General features: G+C 41.9%; 1 protein-coding gene across 1 annotated transcript in view; it reads right to left on the bottom strand.

Moving 5' to 3' along the window:
* RELN (reelin) overlaps positions 1–26732 on the bottom strand; it is a 509976-nt gene that overhangs the window by 202518 nt on the left and 280726 nt on the right. The window contains exons 9-10 of the mRNA XM_075558514.1: positions 9033–9129; positions 5998–6238 (exon numbers count right to left, since the gene is read on the bottom strand). Coding sequence (XP_075414629.1) covers positions 5998–6238; positions 9033–9129 — 338 coding nt within the window. The remainder of the gene's footprint in view (positions 1–5997; positions 6239–9032; positions 9130–26732) is intronic.

The raw sequence follows: 26732 nt of genomic DNA on the forward strand, positions 1-26732 counted from the left end.
GGGGCAAGTTGCTAGGTCTTTCTCCTGCACAGCCACTCGGGCGGCTTTAAACCGATGACCTTTCCTTTATTATTTGAGTACTTAATTGTTTCTATCATCAACCAAACACCCAAACCAAAGCCACTGCCTTCGAGTTGATTCTGCCCCACCGTGACCCTATAGGATGGAGTCCAACTGGAGGGTCCCCAAGGCTGTACAGTTTCACAGAAGCAAACTGCCTCATCTTCCTTCCATAGAGCTGCAGGTGGATTTGAACTGCCAATCTTTTGTCTAGCAGCTGAGTGCTATAACCATTGTGACATGACAGCGCCGCTATTATACTACCAGGAAGTCTGTATTAGTGCCACCCTTTATCAGCATTACGCATACTATTATGTCTATTACTATCATTATTGCCATAGTAGTCCTGAATCTGTGAAGCCTACTCAAAATGTAATGCTACATTTTAATGTTATATGTCTTAAATGGGGTTTTAAAATATCAGTTTATATTCTTTAAATCTTGAAGGCAAAACTCAGAGTGTCTGCCAACACTCTTGGACTGAGAGCTGTCCCGAGATGAATCATTGCCCCACCGCAGGCAGGATGATGATGCTCTTACTTGTGGCAGAGGAAGGAGAAGGCACAGATGCCCAGATATTCCCAAGAGAGAGGCACCACCAGGGGGGTGATATTGTAGGTCCTGGTAGCTCTTCTAGTAACTGCAGGTGATGATGAATCGTGAGAAAGCTCGTATTTTTAAAACAGGAACAAGTGACCCTCAAAATTCTTGATGATCCTAGAGATTGCACCCCAAGGTAAAAAGGATAGGGCATTTTGTAAAACAAGGCAAATTCACTGGAACCAATCACTAAGGCAGGTGGTCTCCTGACCTTGCTGAACCTGTGGCATGTCGGCTCTGGAAGACCCTGATGAGCTAGTGCGGGTGGTGGTCGGGGGACTTTGGACTTTGCTCATTGGCACTCAGAACGCTGCCTACTCGGGAGTGAACAAAGGGTTGCTGAGGGCTTGATGGGAAATAAAAAAAATATGATAGTAATTAGAATCAGGGATGGAAAAATGAAGCCTCCTTTGCTTCCATCTGGGCATGTTCTCTCTGGAAAAACATTGGATGTGGAGTCAGGCAACACCATGAAAAAGAAGGACATGGGAAAAACACAGATGGCCAGATGGGAAGACGTTATTTAACACTGTAACCTCCCTCAGTTTACCAACTCCAAATCAGAAAGCACAACAAGAAAAGAAGAAAAAGTCTTTGTTGTGCATTCAAAGCGGACACTGTGTCGGTCTATTCCACATCAATTACTAAAGAGCCAGCAGATGGTAATGGCCTTCTAGAACCCAGCACAGAGTTAACTGCTGACCTATGATTGCCTTTCCCAGCTCACATAAATTCCTTAAGCTAATTACTCTGCTTGATTGTATATCATTCTGCCCTAGTTGAGACGAACAAGGTCAGGCTCAGATGAAATGGCTCAACAGTCTCTAAGAAACAGACAGGGGCATCTGAAGGCAACAGGGCTTCTTGGGCACTGTGAATGCCAATGACTTCGCTCTTTCCTTTCGTCGTTGATCTGCCCCTTCCAACACTATTTTCAAATTCATCATCTGGACAGTTTACATACTCATTATCTATATCCTTTGGTTTTATGAACAGTAACACTCGAGGATCATTTATTTGAAAGTAAAAAACCATTATCAATATCACACTTACATACATGGCATCGGGTCTTGAAGCTAATAAAAATGGTTTCTTATGCTGCTGGCCAAAGGTGACATACACAAAGGGCGATACTTGTGTCCAACCTAAGTCCTTTGATGCATGACATTTTGATGTGAAATTAATGACACAGGGATGACACAATTTGTTTAGTTTATCTTTCTCTACCCCATCTCATAGTGGGAGGTGTCAGCTCACTTCTCTGTCTTCTATGCTCCTTTTAAAACACCTTTGTTCTCAATAGTCACTTCTTTTTAGAGCTTATTCTATCACAAATTTCCTTTATAAGTGCTGGGTCCTATTTTAATGGGTTTACAGGTATTTTCTTAATTATCACCACATGAGGTGGATGCTATTAAACGTAAAGACGAAGACCCTGAGAGGTTGAACAGCTAACCAAGATCCCACAGATAATACGTGGCAAATCCAGGACTTGAACTCAAACAATTAAGCCCGTTTTATTAACACTACAGTCAGAGGCTTCAAAGATCTATTAGCATGGGATTTCGTGCTTTGCAGGATGTGGTTTGTGTGAAAGTGATGCTGAGCTTCCTGTCAGTGACATCCTTTTATAGGATCCTTGCATTCAATGGCTGTCGTTGCCAGACTGCTAGCATCAGGTTCTTGATTTCTCTTTTGATACTGTTTCTCTGTCTCACGGTCCTTACTTTAGCTCACCGCCCATGCGGACTCCTGTAAGTGGCTCCTGACTCCCTAAGGAAAATATTTTAATACTAATCTGTATTTATGTTCATGTTATGCCAGCAATCAATACTTAAAAGGGACCAGTACGCGAGCTGTTTAAAGAGCAGCAGCTGTCACAATGCGGAATAGAAGGAAGCCACTGGTGCTTGGGTGGACTGGTTGCATTATGATGCATAGAAATCAGTCATCTCTGGGGAGGAGCCTGCAGTACACGTGGAACAAAGCTGAAGTAAGACCAAGCAATCTGAGAAAAGCACCCATCTTTAAGCTTATTGTCAGTTAGAGATGAGGAAGAAAATGGGTAGATTTTTTAGCATGTGAAGAACGAAGAAAAAGCGCGCACGTGCGCACACACACACACACACACACACACACACACACTTATATACAGCAGCAGTTTCAATCCTCAGAAGAGGAGGTTTTCGGTTTGGGGAAAGATTTGCAGTCTCAGACACTGACAGGGATGTTCTAATCTGTCCTATACAGCGGCACTAGATTAGAAATCAACTCGATGGCAGCGAAACTTTTAAGCGTACAGCTGAGTGGTGACCTAGAGCAAGAGTTTAGAGTCCCTGGCCCTGGTGAGAAGTGTCTTTTGGACAAGTTATCGTTCAGGTTCCCTATCTATAAAATAGGGCTAGGATAGAACTTTCTTTACAGGTTCCTAAGGATCGAATTATATAGAAACTATATTTAAAGTGTTTAGAATCTTATCTGTCTTATTTTGGTCAACTGTATGCTTACATTAGAAAGCAGCCCTTATTACTTATTAAAATACAGTTCTGTGTTTGAAAACTTTTCCTGGAATTGGCACTGTTTTTTAACGAAGCACACCTTTTCAACTGCTGTTTTGCTTACTCCGTGATTTAGACAAGATGGCAGTGTCTTGGAAATTTCTTATTAAGATAACAAATATACTGTGTATGTTAAACAAATAAACAGAGCACCGAAAACCAAAATTCCACATAAAGCAGTGCTTAAAACTAATAGAAACACTGAGCTGCACTTCCAAGTTGGGTACATTCAGTGTTTATCGCAGAAGCCATCAAGAAAGAGTAATATTGACAAAGAAACTGCCTTTAAATGTCTATTTCTAAAACTCCAAGTCAGCTCTCAGAGGCTGGTGGGTTTTCTGGGTTTCTTTTTCTTTCTCATGTTTTTATTTTTTAGTCAGAAAGCAGGAAAGGGACCATGCCGATGACAAAGGCCAAGTTTTAAAAAGCATCAGAGAAAAGATTCTAAAAGACAGCGAAACCATCCCTGCTAGGATCCGCCTGTAGGATCCGGGGCCCGTCTCAATCGTGTGACCCCTGAAGTTTGTGCAGAGAGGGAGGGGCCATATGCGACAGTATGTGCGACATTCAACTAGCTTAATTACACCTAATACTGAGGCAAAACCACGCCTCCTGCCCTTGTCTCATGTATTCACGAGCTGAATAACTGCTCAGGCTGGTCTCATGGCTTACACAATGAAGTACGCTGATGCAGTCACGTGAACTGGGACCAAATGATAAATGATCAACATGGGGAAAGGATGTGAGTCCCAGGTCCTGAGGTCTACGTGTGTTCCTGGGTTTGCTCGTCTCCTGGCCAGGTCTCAGCAATCACGGCGGCAACCCCTCGCCTACCCAGTGGCAGTGGGAAATGACTTGATATGGCCTTATGAAAGTTCTTTCCAGTAACTAAAGGAAAGGAGTCCGTAGGTTCTTTTTAACAAGCTCCTGGTCCACAAGGTGTACTGACTGTATTCTTATACGGAGCAAAGGTCATGCCTGTTCTTAACCGGCCACTTTGGGTCACTCCCCCACAATAGTTTTATGGGTACGCAATTCATGTAGCATAAAATTTGACTGTTCAATTATATCAAGATGAATTGTATACTCATCATCACAATCAGTTTTAGAACAATTTCTTCATTTATGTTTTCCTCGTTATTGGCTCTCTATTTCCCATCAGCCTCCTGTGCTATATGCCCAAGGAACTGTTAATTTGCGGAATTTCATCCAATGCAAGTAAAAGACCTCAGGACTGCTGAGTTAAGCAAGAGTGACGGTTTAGGGATTCCCCAAACAATCTAGACTGGTTTTCAAGTGCTTGCAGGCCTTTAGAAGGGAGCACGCCTCTGAGCTCTTCAGATTCGTTCCAGATGCTTCCTGGGGCTTCACCTCCCAGCACAGGTTTGTTTGCTCCTGGTGCTTTTTCTTGCTTTGTTTTTGGCACCAGGGAGTTTCTGGTTTTTTTTTTTATTTTAAAAAGTTCTCCAAACTGTATTTGTCCTTTATTTGCATTTAAGGATGATGTGAAAGGGTCCGGTTAAGGGCCCAATGGCATTTTTCATATTGCTTAATTAAAATTTCATAATCCACATACTCCCTGGGCAAGACTACGATTTCCATACTCAAAGGAATGTGAGTCTGTCTTTGGCATTTAACGTCTGACCCAGTGTTTCTTCTAGCCTGTCCCACAATACTCAAAGAAAGCCTACAAGTCCAAGTGAATTCATGGCCTCCCTGTGTGAGCATGCTCCTCCGTCTAGGTTTCCTGTTTTGGCGGCTCTCCACCAGGCTGCCTGGGCTAGAACCTCAAGTGGTCTTTGACACCTGCCACTCTCATGTCTTCCAGACGAGTCCCTGATCTTCTCTCCCTTCTAAAAGCCTCTGAAGCGCGCCCACATTTCTCCATCGCCTTTCCCCTCACTCTGCCCGTGTAACTGCCCAAAGGGCTATGGTTGAGTCCCCTAGTTGGTCCCACTGTATGAGGTTTGTATCCCTTCTGTTCTGTCCCCTACAGAAACAAATCAAAGAACAATCCAGAAACCAGATTCAGCGAATCTGGCTCTTGTTTAAAGGGCCTCCACAACTCCGTTATCACCTGGAGGATAGAATCCCACCTCTACAGGGCTCAAAAGAGCTTGAAGACCTTGCCTCTGGTCATGTCTCCAGACTCACAAGTCTCAATTCAGAATCTCGTCTGCAGCTACGTATTTTGAACTTTCTATAAATTTTTATCTTTTGCCCTTACTCTCCAATTTCTCTGTTTGTAATGCTGGATTCCTGAAGCACTATTCCTCTCACTTGGCCAATTCCAAATTGCCTCTTGGTTTCTACTTGTCCTCTCCCAGTCAAATCTACTCTTAATTAAAAAAAACCCCACAAACAAACAAAAATATACCAAACTCACTGCCATCAAGTCAATGCTGACTCAGAGTGATTGTACAGGACAGGACAGAAGTGCCCTGTGAGTTTCCAAGAGTGTAACTATTTCTGGGCATTGAAAGTCCTGTCTTTCTCCTGGGGAGCGGCTGGTGGTTTTGAACTGTCAACCTTTCGGATTGTAACCCAACACGTAGCCACTACTAAACTGGACTCTGTGCTGTATGTCTATAGCATTCTAAAGCTTGAGTAAGTGAGTACTGTTTATTAATGATTTTTCTGTCCTTAAAAGACAGACTAGAGCAAATAAGAAATAGCTATTTCTTTAATATAGGTCTTCATCAAATAGCTATCCTTTCCTAATTCGGTTTACTTTGCTTTAAGGCTGAAGACGGAAGAGAAGGAAGAAAAGTGTCCAAACCTTAATTGTAGCTCCTGGAAAGAAGAGCCAGTTGCCTGTGTCCACTGGGTCGAGAGCATCTTCCAACACAACTTGTCTGTGAGCTGAATTGATGAGCAGGATATTATCTAAGGCCCAGCAGGCTTCATACACTTCGCCTACACGGAGGGCTTCCTGCTTCCACTGAAACTGGACAACCTCGCCTTTGGCGTCTTCAGGAAGGTAGAGGATATGAATGATTGTGCTGATGTTGGAAGGGGCTCTGAAATACAGGGTGAAATAAGGGGTCAGTGCCATGATAAAGTCCAACGATGTCCACTTTTCCTTTCTTAAATCTGAATTTTATTTTCAAATTAAAAGGACAGTTTCATCACATCCCAAGAGACTGTACTTATCACAGACTCCCAACAATCTCATATCCTTTCAGTCGCTACTATCTGCTGGTGATTACACTTTGCCTATTGGGTGATGCCAGCCGCCACGAGGTTGACTTCTTACACGAGGCAGGAACTATCCGTATGTACGTGACAGACCAAGTGAGGAGAAAATGGCACACATTGCTTCATATAGTTTTACTTTGGTTTATATTATGAAATAAAGATATTCTTTAATATGAAAATTAAAATACGGATATTAATTTTGAATCTTACTTTGGAATCATGTACCTATTAGAGACCATTCTATGCAGTTATGTTTCATAACCACCTTTTACATATTTACCTTGCTTCTCGTAGCCAGGTACATTTTGATGTGCATTGGCTATATGAAATGGGAGGCTCGCCAGGAGCATGAAGTGCTCTTACACAGATCAATCTTTAAAAACATGATAGAACTTAACATGGTCTTTATATTACATCTGTTAGAACCTAAGCCATTCTGCTATATCATAAAATAGTTTTACTAAACATTTTGTTCTACCAGAGTAGAAACCTGCTAGAGTAAAATTGATTGCCTTACTGAAGATTAAAAGTGGTACTAAAATGCAAACTAGTGGTACCCCAGGCTTGCCATGAATCAGCTTTGAAAGGGCCACAAGGAAGTCTTATTTCTCATTGACCATGAAGCACTCGTACATCTGTAGAACTGCCACTGTAGGTTACGGGAGGCGCACTTTAGCTCTGTGGGTCACCCATCCCTCTTTCTTTGAAAGTATTTCATTACAACTATGCCTTTAGCATCAAAAAGAATTTAAAGTAATGAGAAATATTTTGATTTTTCAGGGGCGATTAAAATATGTTCAGTTTTAACACCAATGATAGAGGAAAATTTGTACAAATGACTATGATGGTGTCAATCAAGTGTCTCCTTTAGAGGGAAAAGACACTGAATCCGTGAAAGACCACCTTTGTATGTTGCCATTCAATGTGTCATTTCAATATTGTTTTCATCAAAAATATCCAGTTTTTTGTTTGGGGCATGCAAGAAGTATTAACTATAATTTGCCTTAACTATGATAAGTAGCATATTAAAAAGAGAAAAGCAGAAATATGGGTTAAACTGTCAATATTTATGCTGCCTCATTTATCTAAATGAAAACTCAGTGCCATGGAGTGGATCCGACTCACGGCCACCCTGTAGGTTCTCCCTACTCTGGGGTTCTGAGATTGTCAGTCTGCCCACGGGTGCACAGGCTCGGCTTTCTCCCACAGGGCGGCTGCTGGTTTCTACCTGAGGACCCTGTTAGTCTCCCAAATTAAAACCCACTACAAGATCAGGGCTCCTTCTTGACTACAGTCATTTATATAAATAATATTACGTATGAGTGGATTTTCATAATAACTACTTTCTAATAGAAATGGTAAAGAATAGCAAAATACAATCTTGTAAAATTGGCATAATATGTCAGAATTTAGTTTGCATAGATATAATACAAAGTACCAAACCTGCAACTGTGGAGTCGAGTCGATTTGCACTCTCAGTCACCCTAGATGGCAGAGTGGAACTATCCCATGGGACTCCCCAGACTTAGATCTCCACAGAACAGACCTCCACAGCCGTCTCCCGCAGAGTCGCTGATGGGTCCACAGCACCGGCCTTTCAGTTAACGTGGAGTGCTTTACCACTGTGCCACCAGGGTGCCTGCAGCACCCAATGAGTTAGAATTTATGCACTGCAAGCACTTCTCGCAGTTGCTTGTTGGACTAGAAATTAAGACTTATCATGAATCTTCTGTCTGTCTGGAATACTGCTAGAATCTGGCACAGGCTGGGTTAGTACCACAAGCTCGTAGGTTAGAAAGAAATCTAAATTTATCCTGCTCCTAAATAAATCACCATTTTTCAATATGGAAAGGAAGTTAGTGAGTCAAAAACGAAACTGTTACAAACCGATGGGAAATGGTCTACTTGAATGATGCTAATTGAGGACTAAATCAATCACAATTCCTACTTCATAAAAGTTCAGGGTATCCTTTTTTCCATTTTGTTCTTTTGTACCTGAAACACAGTAGCTATGCTAAATTTTACTTTACCATTCAAACTATGCAGAACAGGTGTAGTTTGAATTTTGCTAACTTAACCGCAAACCTTTTCAATGTGAGTGAGTTTCTTCTTTCTTGAGTGTTCTTTCTCTTTTTCTCACTGAGAGATTTTTATTTTTTAAGCAAATTAATAAAGTCACATCAGGATTATGACAATGGGATTTTAGAAGTGAAAAGAGAAACGACAGAACTTGAGATTATATGCAAAAAGACCAGAAGCATCACATGAGGAAGGGAAGGGGTTTCAGTAGTTATCTGACGTATCGCCAAGCCAAGAAACCATGCCACAGCCAGGCCACCTAAAGGATGGGTGGTCTGTTTTACATTACGGAGGACGATGCTTCGGGATTCATGGTCCCCATAAGCTCTTAGCAAAAGCAACTCATTTGCTATAAGCAGTATTGTTGCAAGTAAGAGGGCAAGTGATAATACATGTCCCTCTCTATTTCAACATAATAAACAATCAGAAGTACTTTTAAACCATAGTGAATAAAGGTGGTGGCAGGATGAGTGGACATAAGGAAATACAAATACACCCGTGTCAGGATTTATGAAAACAGTAGTAAGGAGAACAAACCTAATTTTCTCCAGCTGAATCCAATCCACAGTGTGGTTCTTTGTATACGACACGATGATGCTGGGGTCTGAGTAACTAAAGCGACATGAACCTGAGCCTGTAAACAACAATAACAGAAAAATGAAGTTTAAAAACAGTGAAATCAGGTAGTAGCCTTCCTGATAAGCATCTTACATATTTATCTAGTATTTTTCTAAATCCTTAGATATGGATCGAATAATTCCCCCATTCTTCCCCCATTATCCTGCTGTTTCTCTTGATCCAATCTGGTAGATATTGTTTGATAGAAAAATTTAAAAACCAGAAATAGTGTGAAAATGTCACATTGCAGATGTCTTTAGAGATATAGGCATTGATAAATTAAATGAAAAATACGCACTTAATACTTCTCTGCTGAGAAGTAATTTCCAAATATTATAGAACGATTCATAATACCATTATGATGCTCGAGAATTAATATCAGTTAGTGGTGATTACATTAAGTGGTACATACGACATAAATTGAATGAGGAATAAAAATGCTGAATATCATTTAAAAATTCAAGGACTAAATAAATGAGAATTATTGCCGATGTGCTTCTAATACTCCAGGATGGCTCAACATTCAGAAGGCCTGGTGGTGCTGTGGATCAGGTGTCTCTGCAGCTCTGCAGAGACAGAGGAGGCTGCCTGCTCCTGTCAGGATTGACAAAGGCTCGGAAACCATCTATGGGCTCGATGAATCAGAATTCACCCCATGGCGGTGGGTTTTGTGTGTGGCTGGTTAGTTGGCTTTTGGATGGGGGGCAGTTATTTTTCAACAGTAGAGATTTAAAATATATTATGCTCTTCTGTGAATATTTGGTGATTATTCTTCACTACTATTTTAAGTATTTGAAATAAGAGCAAGTTTCGACATATTCAATGAATTCATGCTATCTTGCACAGTGGGACGGTAACTTCAAAGATCTCCTTAGAATACCCAAACAGCCAGGAAACATGCACAAGAAGGTTGGTGTGACTGTACTGCTGAGGTTTTCCCATACTGCATTAAAGACAAATGAACCCAAAAGAAGAAATAGTGCACTTTACGTATGTCTAGCTTTCCACCCATCTGCTGGTTTCAGCAAGTGACATCTGTTGACAGGGTTCCCATTTGCAGTACTCACGGGCTCCAAGCTTTAATCAGACTCGTTTATTTTATTTCACTGGGGCTCAGCACAAAAACAGCGAGTTTTTGATGGTCGAAGTTCACACATGGGCTAAAACAGCCAAACAGCAGTTTGCTGGCTACAGTCACATGGCCCAAATGTACCAGGTGAGGCCGCAGGGCAGAAAAGGGTATTCAAAGGCAATCGACCCAGCAACCCTGAGCACAAAGAGAAAGTCACCCTCTGCTGTTTTAATCACTGCTAACTAAACTCTAGCCTTCACAAGCAGCTACTTAAAGTAAATAGCAAACTGTGCGTCAGGACCAGGCAGCAGGCAGGATTAGGAGGGAGAAACATCAACACAAGAAAGAGCGAAGCTGGGCAGAGAACCTGCTATTTTATTTATTTATTTATTTTTCTTTTCTTCTTTTTTTTTTTTAATTATTTTTTATTTTTTAACAAATTATTGGGGCTGATACAATTCTTTTCACAGTTGAGAACCTGCTATTTTAAAGGGAAGTTCAAGTTCGCCTAGAAAATGTAAATGCTACCCATGCACTTCCTTTCAGATACCACAAGCACTTCAAGGAAAATGTACAAGACGACTTCCTGAAAAAGGAAAGGATAGAACCCAAACTATTCCCAACATCACAGCATTTCTTGCACATTGTTTTCACATTCAGAGAGGAGATAAGCTGTTAGACGTCAAAATAGAAGTAACTGTATATCTGATCTTGAAGACACGGAGGACTTCTTTCCTGTCCATTTTCGTATGTTGTCTCACCATTGTGGGATTAAATTATGCACCCATGAAATGCGAAGGCCCCTGGAAGGTGGCTTATTCTTCCTCGAAGTCCAAGCCACTAAGTGTTCTATCAAAACACGAGTCTAGTTTATCTCCTCGCCGTGCTCATGCTCTTCCTACTGGACTTGGCCCTGGTCTCCACTGCTAGCCTCACCTGCCCGAAGTCGGCTCCACTGCTGGCAGAGTACCATCTCTAAAAGTGAGTTGGATCATGTCACCTCCCCTTGAAATCTTTCAAAAATCCCCCAATCTGCTCCGCATAGGTTGCACGTCCACCAGCGGACCAAAAGGAAACCCGAGAACGAGAACTAGCTCAGGCCACCTTAAAGGGTTTCCAAGTACAAAGATGGCCAAGAAAGCCCGGACATTGCCACAGGGGTGCAAACGATGGGAAAACCAAGACTGGGGTGTAAGATGCAATTAGCCAGCCAGACAGGCACTCTTCGGGCAAAAGAGGCAGAGGGCACGGGCCTAGCTGCAAGAAGCATGCCCACCTACCTTCCCGAGACCCAGTCAGCTTGGCTACCAGCCTTGCCAACGACCAGTCCAAAAGGCACCCATCCAGTGAGCAACCGATCCCTGTCCAACACCAAGTATGTCATGCTAAATGTTGTTAGCTGTCCGTTCCTACACCGTAGTCTCCACCACTGGTGAGTGTGAGCTCATGCTCTGTAGCTACTATGGCCATCTCTGGTGCTGCACATACGGATGAAAACATTCTCTGTATAATCTCTTCTAAAATCCACCTCGACGGCTCTACTGTTACATAGAATAAGCCCGGTCACCAGGACCTGATTGATCCTTGCCTAGAGAAAATGGTTGCATGACTGTCTGGAGGTAAGAGGGAAGGGGAGTTCATTGGTGCTCACTCCTTTCTTGTATTCCAAATGCTTTGTGTCACCCCAAAGTACTGCACCCCAACTCTGCGGTGCTGAGCTACCACACTGCATCCCAAACACCTTTTATGCAGCAAGAAGATAATAATAAGTAGGTATCAGGTATTTTTTCTTCAATGCTCTAAAATGAAAGCTGTTTACTTGTCAAGTTTAATTAAAAACTGAAATAGAAAGCCAACCCCAAAAGTCATGTGCAATCATCCTGTCATGTTCAGAGATGCTTCCCCTGATTTAAATCACTCTTATGAAATCTTTCACTCAAAGTAACAATTTTTTGACAGGTATTACTGAGACGGAAAATCATTTAGGGCCATGGCTCCCAAAGCACAATATGAAAGCCATTGATGAGCTTTCCCAAACCAACCCCACTGCCATTGAGTCTATTCCAATTCATAGCAACCCTATAGGACAGAGCAAAACTGCCCCTGTGGGTTCCTGAGACAGTAACTCTGCAGGAGTAGAAAACCTCATCTTTCCCTGCGGGGGAGCCGGGGATTTTGAATGGCAGCCCAACACACAATCCACTATGCAAACCAGGCTCACTGGTCTAAAGATTCAGGCATTTTGTTTCTTACAAGCAAATGAAGCCAAGTTCACACACTTTCATTTTTATCTACAACATGTGTACAAGCAGCGGTGAATTTAAGATACAGCAAGTGTGGCACATGCCTGGAACACCACTTGAAGTGGCCCCATCTTTAGTTTCTATGAACCAGGATCCTTCCAGGGGTGGTGGAAGTGCAAGCAAGCCCCAGGAGTTACCAGATGAGGCACAGCATGCCTTTCAGTGGAGCCACCAACATGAAGGCACCTGACAGAGGCAGCCAGGAAGGAGGAGGGAGAGTGCTCCTGCGGATGCAGCACTGCTATCACTGTCCACCCCTCTGGAAATGGGGCGGGGGAGGGACTTAGAGACTGTCCCTATACCCCTGGGATACAAGGAACCTACAAAGTAATTAAGAAAGCCTGAAGTGTAGCACTCCGGAAATAAAATTAATAAGCTTCTAATTTTACTGAGGACCCCAACAGTCTAAGGAATCTGGGTCCCATGACGTTCTACAAACATAAGATCATGGGAATAACCAGAGTTTGGAGAAGGGCAGGCTACTTTGTGTTTAGGGTACATCATTGGAGCTGTTTCCTTTGGTCTTGGATCTCAATTCTTAATTTGAATTAGCAAATAAATTGATAGTGGTAAAGATAAAGTGAGTTATTTGTAATAAGTCACATATATTTATTGGTGGTTGAGTCAAGTCTACCGTATAGCATGCTGGGTATTTATACCAACGACAACAGGGCCTACAGGGTTGCTAAGAGTTGGTATTGACTTGATGGCAGTGAGCTGTTCTGAGTTTTATCCTGGCCTATTATCGTCTTAGGAGTTTTCCCTCTACCTTCACACATGCATTGCTCTATAGCTACGAGGAGGCCTAGTGATGTCGTGGGCTACAGGTCACGGTGCTCAACTCAAGACAGGTCTTTTCAGGGGCCATAAAGGCGGCTCCAACTTGCAGCATCCCTGTGCACAACCAAACGCAACGCAACCTGGCCCTGCGTCATCTTCACAATTGTTCTCTATGTTCACCACCCCTTTGTTTTAGCAAGCATGATGTCTTCTTCCAGGGAAGGTCTCTCCTGAGACCAGGCCCCATGTTCTTAACAGAAGGCCTTCACTATCATTTCGACTGCTGAGCACTCTGGCTGTACTTCTCTCAAGACCAATTTCTGTGTTCTTTTGGCAGTCCATGGTGCTTTCAATAGTCTCCACAGCACCATCATTCAAAATCATTGGTTATCGTTGGTTTTCCTTATTCAATGTCCAATTTTCACGTGCATACGAGCAAATGACTATACCACGGCTTGGGCTAGACACACCTTTGTCCTCAAATTACATCCTTGCTTTTCAACACGTGTGTAACAGATTTGTCCACTGCTAAGTCATTTGATCTCGGGTGCTGCGTCCATAAGTGTTCATAGTGGATCCAAGCAAGACAGAATCCAGCAATTTCAATTCTTTTCTCCATTTATCATTTCGTTGCCCATTGGTCCAGTGGTGTTTTTCTTTTCCTACGTTGAATTATAATACTTACTGAAGACTGTATCCCTTGATCTTCATTAGCCCTAGGGCTAATGAAGCAAGGTTATGTCATCTGGGTATTGCAGGTTCTTAAGCCTTCCTCCCTGGTGGTGCAGTGGTTGCACATTGGACTGCTAACCCACAGGTCAGCAGTCTGAAACCATTAGTAGCCTCCTACTCCTCCTGTACACAGTCTCAAAACTCAGGGTCACTATGAGTCAGAATTGATTAAATGGCAGTCCATTTGTTTCCCCTTCCCAATCTTGATGCTACCGCATCCTTCTGCACATAATCTCGCTCCTCTGATGATCGTGCAGCATACAGATTGGACAGGTGAGGTGAAGGGATACAATCCTGATGCATACCTTTCTTGATTTAAAACCCCAGGGAGAATTTACTGGTTCTCTTCATATAACTGCCTCTTGATCCACAGGTTCTGCATAAGCAGTATTCAGTGCTTTGTTTTTGAAAAGAATCCCCATTCTTTTCAATGCTTTGCACCGTTTGTTGTGGTTTACACGGTGAAGTATGTCTGCATTGTCAATGAAACAAGTAAAGAGCTTTCTGGTATCCTCTGCTCTCAGTCAAGATTTCCAGATAAAATTAGCAATGGCATCCCTCTGAGTGTAGCATGAATATCTGGCAGCTCTGTGTCAATGTACTGCTGCAACCATTGTTGGATGATCGTCGGCGAATTCTCATTTGCATGAGATGCTAATTACATTGTTCCATAAGGCTGGGTCACCTTTCTTCGGGATGGATACAAGTAGAGTTGGATCTCTGCCAGTCAGGTGGACAGGTAGCTGTTTCCAAATTTCTTGGCACAGGCAAATGAATGCTTACAGAGCTTCATCAGTTTGTTGAAATATTTCACTTGGTGTCTCATCAACTCCTGGAGCCTTGCTTTTTGGATAATGATTCAATCAGCTTGGAGTTCTTCCTTCAACATCATTAATCTTTGATCATGTGCTGCCTCTTGAAATGGGAGTGAAGGGTTTCACAAATCATTCAAGTAAAATGAATTTGGACAGGTGATCCACTGAAAGGCTAGCATGGCAGCACAGAGGCCTCCAGGGACCCACTCAGAAGTGGCTTCAGTGGAGGGCCTGAGAACCGTTCTGGGGAACAGGAATGAGAGATGAGGAAGTAGAGGCAGTAACTGGACAATGCTTTTGAGATGTTTTGTTGTAATGTGGAGTCATAGTAAAATGGAAGGAGAGGGTGTGAGACCAAAGAACTTTTTTTTTTAAAGGAGGAATCTTGTTTGCATGATGATAGAAATGATCTAGGAAACCCCATTTGGGTGTTTAAATTCTAGGTCTTTGTGCATTTCATTATAATAGTTTACTTTGTCTTCTTGGGCTGCCCTTTGAAAATTTCTATTAGCTCTTTGACTTCATATTTTCCATTGGCCACTGATTCCGGTCACTCATGAGCAAGGACCCTCCACAAAGCTTAGATTTAGACTTAGTGTCCCCAAGACAGTGAGACAATGAATTCTTGTTCTTTAAAGCCGCACACTGAGGTATTTTGTTGTTGTTGTTAAGGCATCAGTAGGTAACCAAAACAGAATTAAAATATCAGAGCCAAATTAAATGCATAATTATAGTGCAATTTGAATCCTTCTATCAGTCAGAGAAAATGTGAGAAATAATGACAACCAGATGCATTACTTTACTTATTAGTAAAGTCTTAGCACAATGGTCCAGTATAATTGGAAATCAACAGTTTGCAAGATCATACAAAATGATCATAAACCACATAGAAAATCACTCTCAGTTTTTCAAATAGTTGCTCAAACATAATATCTTCTTCATAATAAGGCATTATCTTATCTCTTTAAATTGATTAACAATTTCTTTTTGAATATTTAAGCACATTAGCACTTTGTCCTAAGGGGGGAAAACATACTTTTATGTTCAGGAAGAAATCTAATGAAACTGTAATCTTATAGAAAAATCTTCATCTAAAAATTCCCATGTAATGAATTAATAAAAAAAATTTGATGGCTGGGTGCATCTGAGAATGTATCATAAACCTTAACCAGATCTTATTTAGTTCTTCTCATATCAAAGAACTCTCCAGGATAATATATAGAATGTTTGCTAGCATTATTGGTAATTCTTCATAATTTTATTCTTCTCTGTATAGAGTGGGATTCCTTCTGATACAAGGTGTTTTCAGAGAGGAATTATAATATCTGGATCCGGAGACTGGGCACTGAGGGCAGGCTGCGAGGGTAAGAGCCTGGGCTTCGCCATTTCTAAGCTCTGTGAACTTGGGAAAGACCCTTATCCTTTCTGTGTCCGTTTCCTCCTTTGAAAGACCTGAAGAACATCAAATACTCCATTGTATGATTTTCTATGCCCAAGGCTTTCTGAGTTCCTATGATTTAATATATTTTATCCATGGTTCAATAATTTTGATTTTATTAATGACTTAATTTATCCTAGAAAAAGGAGCAAACATCTAATGGCATTTGTTAGTGAACTAAATGTGAGATTGAATTTCTGGCGTATCAGAGAAGCTGTGGGATGTTTTTCCCGATGGCTTCTTTCACGTTGGGCTATATTCCTAATATTTGTTGGGACTGGTTGAAGTTGGATAAAGAAACGAAAACTGAGGTCCAAAGGATTAACTAACCTGTTTGTTAGCACCACTGAGAAATACATGAATTGAAGAACAGAGGTGGCCACTTGATTAAAAAGAGGCTATCTTGGGAGCAGAGCAGTGGGGGAAAAAATTCAACAAGAACAGGCCAATTTCTTAAGGCCTGTATAATTGTTAGAAAACAGAAAACAATTCCACCGAGCTGATCTGGACTTGTGGAGGCCTGACAGAACAGAGGACTAGACTTTAGCATCTTGAGGCTGCATGAGAGTAACAAGAGCAGACAGCCTCCTCTTTCTATCGCTGATGACTGCATGATAAGAAGCCTGCAAGGCCAGTAACTCCTTCAACACGGTACCTTTTCCAACCATCTGGACCGTGACTACACAAGTAGATCTCAGAGGAATCAAACTGAATACATCTGTGGAAAGAGACAATGGAGATGCCCAACATCATCAGCCCAAATAAGACAATCAGTCAACTGTGGAGAAGACAATCAGTGGCTTACATGCAAATTCGGATGAGTAAAATTAAAACAAGTCCACAAGAAGCAAAATGTGACCTGGAGCATATCCCACCTGAATTTTGCAAACAGATTTGCGGCACTGAACATTAATGCCTGACAACCCTGTGAGTTGTGGGAAGACACCAAGAACATCATGCAGGAAGAAAGAAGGAGGTCACTAAAGACAGGAAAAAAATGAAAGAAAAAAACCAACATGCACGTCAGAAGAGACTCAGAAACTTGCTCTTGAAGGTAAAGTAGCAAAAATAAATGGAAGAAATAATGAAATAAAAGAGCCGAACAGAAAATTTCAAGAGGCAAACGGAGAACACCAAATACAGCATGAGAGTGAAATGGGCCTTGCAAGATGAGCTTAGGAAACCAAGATCATGGCCAGCACATCGAGAGACCTGAAGAAACAGACTTAAGCCTCAGCTTGCAATATTTTAGAATTACACGGGTACCACACTGAGTAATTCAGGAAGCATCAACATAAGATAGAAAGAATACAAAGAATTACTGTACCATGAAAAGTCTGGTCGATGACCAACCATTTCATGAGGTGACGCAGATCAGTAACAATGGCACTAAAGGAAGAACTCAAGCCAGCCTGAAAGCAATGGTAAAAACAAGGCTCCAGGAATTGACGGAGAACCAACTGAAAAATTCAGCAAACCTGTCTAGGGCAATATCATTAATATTCAAGTAATATTTTGCTGAAGATAAGTCACATGGTTTCAGAAGTACACAGAGTGCTGTCAGAAATTGAAATATGAATCAGAAGCGGACATGAAAAAAGGGACATCATTGCTGATGTCAGATGAATCATGGCTGAAAGCAGAGAATACTAAAAGGATGCTTACTTATGTCTTACTGACTATCCAGAGTCACTTGACCGTGTGGATCAAACCAAACTGTGGATAACATTGAGACGAAGGGGACTTCCAGAACACTTAATTGTGCTTATGTGAAACCTGTACATGGACCAAGAGGCAGTCGTTTGAACAGAACCAGGGAGTACTAAACCATAACTGGATCCACTGCCATTGAGTGGAAACCTTGTCACAGTGATCCTACAGAACTCCCTCATGAGTTTCCAAGACTGTAACTCCTTATGGGAGTCAAAAGGACCATCTTTCTCCCAGGGCAGGGCTGAACCGTTATCCTTGAGGACCGCAACCCTACAAGTTACCGCTACGCTACCAATGCCCACGAAAGATGTGTGTCCAGTCTTGTGTTCGTCTGGAAACAAATCCAAAGACACTCATGTGAATAAGAAAGAGCTTTATACGAAGAGTAATTGTACATTAAGAAAACATCCCAATACAGTCCAGATCAAGTCCATAAATCTGTTATTTACCCATATGTCCGATACCAATCTATAAATGCTTCTCTAGACCCACGTAACACATGTAATCACATCAAATACAGAAAGATCACAGGTCAGCGGGTAGGAAGTCCTGTGCATACCATGGCGGTGGAAGCATCTCAGTATTGATGTTCCTCTCCACGTGGCTCCTCCAGCTCCAGGGGTCTCGCATAGCTCCACAGGTCTTGTGAGCAGGAATGTCTCACATGGAGTAAGCATGTGCCCTACCTCTAGTGAGCTATTTATCTCCTTAGTGCCACTAGATGAGGTCATCAAGCTGCAACCTGATTGACAGGCCAAACTCCACCCCTTCACTCTAAACAGTCTCAAATTGACAACAGAATATGTAACTACCACAAGTCTGTACACGTTCACCATAATTATTCAATCATGATGCTAAGAAAATAATCTGAGAAGCTAGAATTATATGACAAAGAATGTGTCATCAAGATTGGAGGAAGACTTATTAACAATTCTCAATATGCAGATGACACAACCTTGGCTGAAAGCCAAGGGGACCTGAAACACTTGCGGATTAAGATCAAGGACTGCAGCATTTAGCATGAATTGCAACTCAAATATGAACAAAAGTCCATATATGAACTCATATTGCAACTCAATATGAACACAACCAAAGTCCTCGTACCTAATCCAATAGATGACAGCATGTAAAACTGAGTAAAGGGCAATGCTGTCCAGAATTTCATTTACTTGGATCACAAACAATGCTGATGGAAGGAGCAGCCAAGAACTCGATTAAGGCATGGCATTCAGCAAATGTGCTGCACAAGACCTCGTTCAAGTGCTCAAGAGCAAAGAGGTCACGGCAGGGACCTGAGCGCACCTGACCCCAGCCCACTGTGTCCATTTTCTCACATGTACATCAGAGTTGGAGAGTGAGTAAGGAAGTAATGGAAAAGAATTGATGTGTTTGAATTACAGTATTGGTAAAGAACATTCAAAGCACCATTCGATTACATGAAGAACAAATAAGTCTGTCTTGGAAGAAGTACAGCCAGAATGTTTCTTGGACACGAGGATGCCAAGACTTACTCTCGTGTACTTTGGATGTGTCATCAGAAGAGGCTAGAACCTGGAATAGGGCAGCACGCTTGGTAAAACAGAGTCAGAGAAAATGGGGAAGACTCTCGAGGAAGTGGATGGAGACAGCGGCTGCAACCCTGGGCTCAGAGATAACACAGCAAGGATGGGGCAGGACCAGGCAGCCCTTCCTTCTGTTGTTAGAGGGGCTAGGAGTCAAAGCCGACTTCATTGCACCGAACAAGAACAATTAAGCCGGGCAAACGCGGAACCCTAGGTCCTGAGGCAGGCTAATTTCATGAGGCAGGCTTTCTGGCCCGATCAGGCACTCTGCCAAGAGGTCACTTGATATCATAAGGTGATCATGAGGTGCTAGACCATTCTGCCTCCCCCCTGCCTTATTAAAGAGTGCTAAACTGTAATGTGGTATGAATATATTTTCTATGGACCCCCTTAACGCATATTGATTAATTGGATACTTTCCCTTGCCCCTATATACTAACTCATAACTATCTTTCATCCAAATCAATGTTGACTATTTTCTAACTGGGTTCTCTTGGAAAAGAGAGAATTATCTTATTCTGAAAAAATGGTTTTTTTAAACCACATAAGGGGCTCTTAGAATGATTTTTAAAACCTCCATTCAAAAAAGCTGGCATTTTAACATTTTTCCTAGTTGGAGAATTCAAATAATGTTGACAGAATTACCCAGATATAATAATGCAATAAAGATTAAGTTTAAGATACCAGTGTAAACCACATTTGTATCCTAACTAATGAATTCCATAATGGATTATAAAACCTTTTTGAAGCAATCTTTCTACCATGACCATGTTACTATAAAGAAACAATCCTTACAACTACAAAATGCAAATCTTCACAGTCATTCCTACTCATAGTCACCCTAGATAGCGTTTCTGAGGCGATAAATCCTTTACAGGACCAAAGAGCCTCTTCTTCCTCCTTTAGAGCAGATGGTGGATTTGAACTATTGGCCCTGTAGTTGGCAGTTCAAAGCTTACCTAATAGCACCACCAGGGCCCCTTAAAATATAAATTATACCTACCTTTTTAATGGACAAAGCTTCATTCTATATAACTGTATCCTTATACTATTAGAGAGATATGTAGCCATAATTTTATCAAGGATTCCATTTTAACATTAGACAGGTCAATTAACCATTTTACTCAATTTAAAATCACAACTGAAAAAGCCTATTATTATTTATCCCTGGTTTGATTTCAATAAGATAATCTCACATAGAATTAAAAAAAATCAATAGACAACATGTAATTTTCCACTTTGTAGGAAAGTGGAAAGAAAAGATTATTAATCAATCAACCAACTATTGAAGACATTACTTACAGCAGGGGCACTTGGATGCTAAAAGTCTGCCTACTTTTTGTGGTTCAGTACCACTTCTCATTGTTTTGGCCTCAATTTCCAGTTAACTTGCAAACTCAGACATTCTGAACAGCATTTCCCATCGAAGAAGTCAAAGATCACCTAGCCTGGACATTGACTTAACCCCAACTACTCTGGCGATTCTTTGGCACAATTCAAATCTGTCAATGCTCACACTCTCAGAAGTCTTCACTTGCTGATGTTCTATTTGTTTCATTGCATTTCCTTCTCCCTAAAAATCCATATGTTTGATGCCTACTGCTTCCCACTATTTTGTCAGTTCCACCAGGACAAAAATTTTGCTTTCTCAATGCTGAATTCCCATGTTTTGATCCTTGCTCCACACAGTGAAGACTGAACCCTTGTTGAGTGAACATAATATTTCCTATTGTTTGTCTTCACTTAAACTGTAAAAAGAAAGCCTTTTAACACGTATTGTCACACGCCTGTGAGTTGATCCTGACTCAGGGACCCTGTAGGATAGAAAGTGTCCCGTAGCGTTTCCTACGCTGCACATCCTGACAGAATCGGATGGCCTGGGCTTTTCCCCCGTGGAGGTGCTGATGGGGTAGAACCACCACGCTGAGGTCAGCAAAGGAGCACGTAACCACGGTGCTTCAGCAGCTCCTGGTGGGCATACAAGACCACAATAGAAACACGGATAATCATGATGGTGTTGTGCATTCTATTCTCTTTGGCAGTGCCTTTTCAATAGCATAAGAAGATGGGGTGCCTACAGTCTCTGTCCACCAACAAGGAGGCTGACACTCATCCAAAGCCAGTGAGGCAACATCTCATTTCTCAACCTGGGCATTCTCACTATTTGGGGAACTTCACCTGATTATTGGTAATTGTGTACCTCTATTGAATATGGTGCTCCTCTAGTTAACATTTTTCCCTGGTGGAAAAAAACCAACAACCCTAAAAGTATAAATGAAGTACAATTGGTTGAATAAGACATGGCAATTCCTTTTAGAGTTTCCTAAGTAGCCCTGGGGACGCAGTGGGCTACATGGTGGACCGCTGTCCACAGGATGTTGGCTCAGCTGGTGGCCGCTGCTCCAGGAGGGAAAGGTGTGGCCGTCTACTTCTGTAAGAGTCACAGTCTCGAAAACCTAATCAAAAGTGCCTATGCACTGGAATCGGCTCAGTGGCAGTGGGCTTGATTGTGGGTTAATATTTCTTATGCCTTAATTTTTTTATACTTAGATATTATTTGTTTACTATTAACTGGGAATATATATATATATATATCACTCCATAGTTCAATCATCTCAAGTAGAATTGTACAGTTGCTACCACAATCACTTTCCAAAGTTTTTTTTTTCTCCCTGGACTCTTTGACAGCATCTCCCATTTACTCCCCATCCTCACTGTACCCCACCCTCTGCTCCCCAAAACCTATAGGTTCATCAATCCTGAGTTTCATATGCAGAAAAACATATAACACAGCTTCAAGAGGTGGTCTCCGATGACATAACACCTCTGAGATACACCCTAAACATGAACAAACAATTACAAAATACATTGGAATGTCACCCACACGTTTGCTAGAGTAATACATGTGTTAATACAGCATACAGGGCATCGATGGAGCAAGGCCTTATTTGTCCGCCTTCCAATAGTTCACCAAACTTGGTACAGCTGCCTTCTGCTTCCTCAGACATCATGTCCATTCCGACTCCTCAACTTACAAGTGTGTCTGAAGTAGATTCCAGATCACCCAGTGGAGTTCCTGCACGGGATCTCACTGATGCAGCTTCCGCAGCATGCTGTGAGCCTGGAAGATCCAAGATTCAGGGACAAGGAGCCTTTTGTCCAGAACAAATGCACTCCTGGCTAACTAGCGATTCATTATTGTTACCCAACTTTAGGATTTAGGACCACAATGGGAAGACAATGACGGTGAGTGCTCTCATTTCATAAGCAAATGGACAGCTCTATTGTGTACCTGAAGTGATGTGGAGCTTTCCATTGGCAAAGAGTAGATGCTCTGACTCCCAATCTAGTGCTTTCTCTCCCTCCATTTACATCAACAGCAAATGTGGTTTTATCAATAAACATGAGTCATAAAAGTATGTAGAGTCTATAATATTTTGAATCTAAAAAAATCAATGCTTAAAAATGTCTACAAGCAATAAAAGTTTTACCTTACATAAATGATGACAACTAGTTGAAAACTGGAACCCTAGCTGTGGCAGACATCAGAATCCCCGCGGCTTTTAAAACAAGTATTATGGTGAGCAAAAGCAATGCAATATTAGCAAATAAAGGAAAGGTGACAAGATTCAACTACTACTTGGAAGGGAAAGTTCGGGCTCTGTGCAAAACAACATGGAAGAAATAAAGATGCAGCAGTAATTCTAACAGATTTGCTAGGTCACTAGAAACAGGAACCAGGGGTTGTTACTCTACATGCCAAGGGCCCACAGGACGCTAGAAGCTAATAAAGGATCAGGGCATGTGCCAATTCAAGCCTGAGCCAGGTGCAATTCAAGCCTGAGCCAGGTGAGCGGTACACCTAGGTGGCCAGTATACCTGGGTTGGCCCAATCTAGCTAGGTGGGCTTAATTCAGCCAATGGGGTCAACCAGAACTGCTGACCATGCCTTCTAGCAAAGGCCCTAAAGACCAGAACTTCAAGACCACCGCTCTCATTTCAGCTGCTCCTCTGCCTTCCACTCGGCTGTGCCGTAGTCTCTCTGGCCTCAGGCAGCCAAATGTGGTGTGCAGTCCCATGGGTTGCCCATGTTCGGTGGCTGTAAAACTTCAAACTCTGCTGTCCTTCATAAAAACCCACTTGGATCACCAACCAGGTTTCGGAGCGAATTCTTTCTTGTGCGAAGCTAAAAACCGAGGTGTTTCCCACCTGAGAAACCTAACAGATTTATTCCCAAACTATGAAGGTTCAGCTCTAGGCCCATGTCCCCCACTTGCAGGAGCACCTGTCTGGGCCCTTGGAGGAGCCTGAGCAACGTGTACAAAGTGTTCTTTAACACTTGCAATGCCTTTAGATGGCTCTTGCCCTGCCTCACGCTCTGCCTCAGGTCAGGGGGAAATGGAGTGGCATGGTTGCTCTGGGGATCCAGGGAGGGGACGCTTGAGTTGGAGACAGAGGTATTTTGGATTTCATGTGATAGAGCTATGTGATTCATAAGCCACTTCTGTTGGAGAGTGTACCATTCCCTGTGTAGGAAAGGGCTGCAGAACACGCTGATAGTCTCTGAGCTGACTCCTCGACAGCATGACTAAAGGACACCGGAGACAAACTGCTAATGAGGGATATCAACTCAAAGGATCGTTCCGATTAGTCACTAAACACTCAGCTCTGACATCTCACAATCTGCAAATGAATGAAATGACATAAACATTTTTCCAACATGTCAATAATCCTAAAAATTGACATGACATTATCAGTGAGGAGCTAAGAAGTTAAACTATTCTGGTCGACTGAGCTAGAAACTGAGTGAATTGTTTTTCTATTTTCCCTATGCAAAATATGACTAACTCATAATCAGAAGTATTTTAAGAGTACACAGTCAAAACCCCTTTTTAAAAAGTATTATGCAACATTTCAGGCAGTAGATAAGTAGAGAATATGTTATATTTCTATATTTGATTGCAGTATTGTCTGCTTCTAAAATGTATAATTTGATGTGATTTCTTTTCTCAGTCTCAGTAAGTATTCACATTTTACCTATTTTTGAATGTGTAACTTTGTATTTATTTTTGAATTCTTTTAAAAGAGATCCTTACCTGCTGCTCCTGTTGCCTAGCTACCAGGCCCCACATCACCTAGACGCACACATATACCTATAGACAGTCTGTGCTGCACAGGTGTTCCTGCCGCTTAGGATGGGCAGGGTCGCAGACTCCAGAGTACATTTTCCACATTGCTTAACACGACACAATACAGTGACAAACGCATTTTGACAAGGTCAACAATCAAGAGAATGAGAACCGATGATTTTAAAATGATTTTTCTTCGCTACTATGTAAGCCTGGTTTGACTCACTTAAAATATTTCATAAGAAAATGAATCACATAATTGAGTTAGGATTAAGGAGACAAGTGTTAAGTAACTTCTTACACTCATAGCTCAGTTGGAATAGACTCAATGGCAGTGGGCTTAGGTTTGCTTCTACAAGAAACATGCTATTTAGTTTGGGAATGTTTGGGAACATTGAGGAGATGATCCTGAGTGAAACCACATTGACATTAGTGATGTTCCAGAGAGCAACAAAAACCAGAGAAACTGAGACTTCTGGGACTCACTAACCTGAGTGCTTCTGTGGGCCTCGAGAATTCTGAAGGGTGCTGAGCTTACAATGTCAAGACTATACAAGCACGTGATCAAGTAGCAATGATGTGTAATCAATATGAAGCACAAATTAAACAGAGAATCTGTTCAGAGGCCAACAGCCCTTTAAGCATAAATACAATGCAAATACCTTCAGGAGGTTTCCCAAAAAATCACAAATAAACTTATTTTTAAGGATATCTTGATTTGGCATGAAATCAAAGTCACCTAGAAAACAATAATATTAGTAGTTTATTTCATTAAGAATTCAAGCTTTATTTCTTTCTTCAGAATAACAGCCAGGCAGGTCCCTAATTCCATCAAGTTTGAGGAGTTTCAGAATTTAAATGAATTAATTGGTTAACAGATTTCAGTAAGGTATTATGGTACATATATCACACATTATGCATTATCTATAGCAAGGTCTGGGGAAAATTTTATAAACAAATGAATTCATATTTCTACAGTCCAATGAATTAAGATTCTATATAAATAGAATAAAGATTCTAGAGAGCTTAAATCATTCCGAGTCAGGTCTTCCTGCCAAATGAATTCAGCTCATGTCCAGCATGGTCATCACAGAGGGGGAAAAGAAAGTAGCAGCATTTTCAAGTGCTTCTTTGAAATTTGGAATTACAGATTTGGGAATGCGAGACTGGCCCCTCTCTTTCTCTTCACTTTTATTTCTCTACCTTTTTATAGTAGAAAGATCAATCACCTGGGTTGCAGTCTCCCAAGGCCTCGGCAGTTTTATTTTTATTTGGTTATGTCCTTCTCCAGCAAGCCTGGGACTTTTCAAAGTACTTCAGAGCAGAAACAATAGAAGGAGCTACTGTCCTCTTGGGGACTGGAAGGGGTTGCCCGGAGCAGCCTCCTTCCCCTAACGTCTGCTTTAAGAGCAAGTTGTCGTTTTCAAATGTAGCACAGGGCCACCGAGAAGGAGAGAACTGGTGCTGCAGGATTTATAGGTGGGGGACGCCCGGCCAGAAAGCATGCCTTCAGAGAGTACAACCAGCCCCTAATCACTGAAGGCTGGAGGAGTGTCGAGGGTACAGAGCCGGGCTGGGGGTCCCTGCAACACAAGGGCTGCCACTGCTATTACTCATTCTGGGACCCCAGAGACAACAGGAACGTGTAGAGGCCCTCATCTGATATAGAAGGACCATAAAATTATGAAATAGATGTCATTTGGCTACCTGGAAACTCCTGGCCATGATTGGTGCAAATCTTAGCACTGTCGAGACATACTTTCATCTTAGAAGAATAAATGGGAGACAGGACCATTAACTGCAGGTTGTCGATGAACAGAGAGACAGAAAGATGAGTGGGGGATTTTCAGAGAAGCTGGTAAAGAGCTCCGCCTGGTTGCTCCCAGGGGGGTTTCCACTTCCCAGTGGACTAGCGCGTCACGAAAGGACTTGGCTCATGCTGCGACAAGAAACAGAAAGGTACTAGTAAAATAAGCAGCTCTGGCAATTCCCCATGTGTTATGGCAAGAGTAATTTTTTTGAGGACAATACTATTCACCTGGGGGAAAACACTCCCACTGCATCCCAAAGCACTA

The sequence above is a fragment of the Tenrec ecaudatus genome, chromosome 9, assembly GCF_050624435.1.
Source record: "Tenrec ecaudatus isolate mTenEca1 chromosome 9, mTenEca1.hap1, whole genome shotgun sequence".
Classification (NCBI taxonomy): domain Eukaryota; kingdom Metazoa; phylum Chordata; class Mammalia; order Afrosoricida; family Tenrecidae; genus Tenrec; species Tenrec ecaudatus.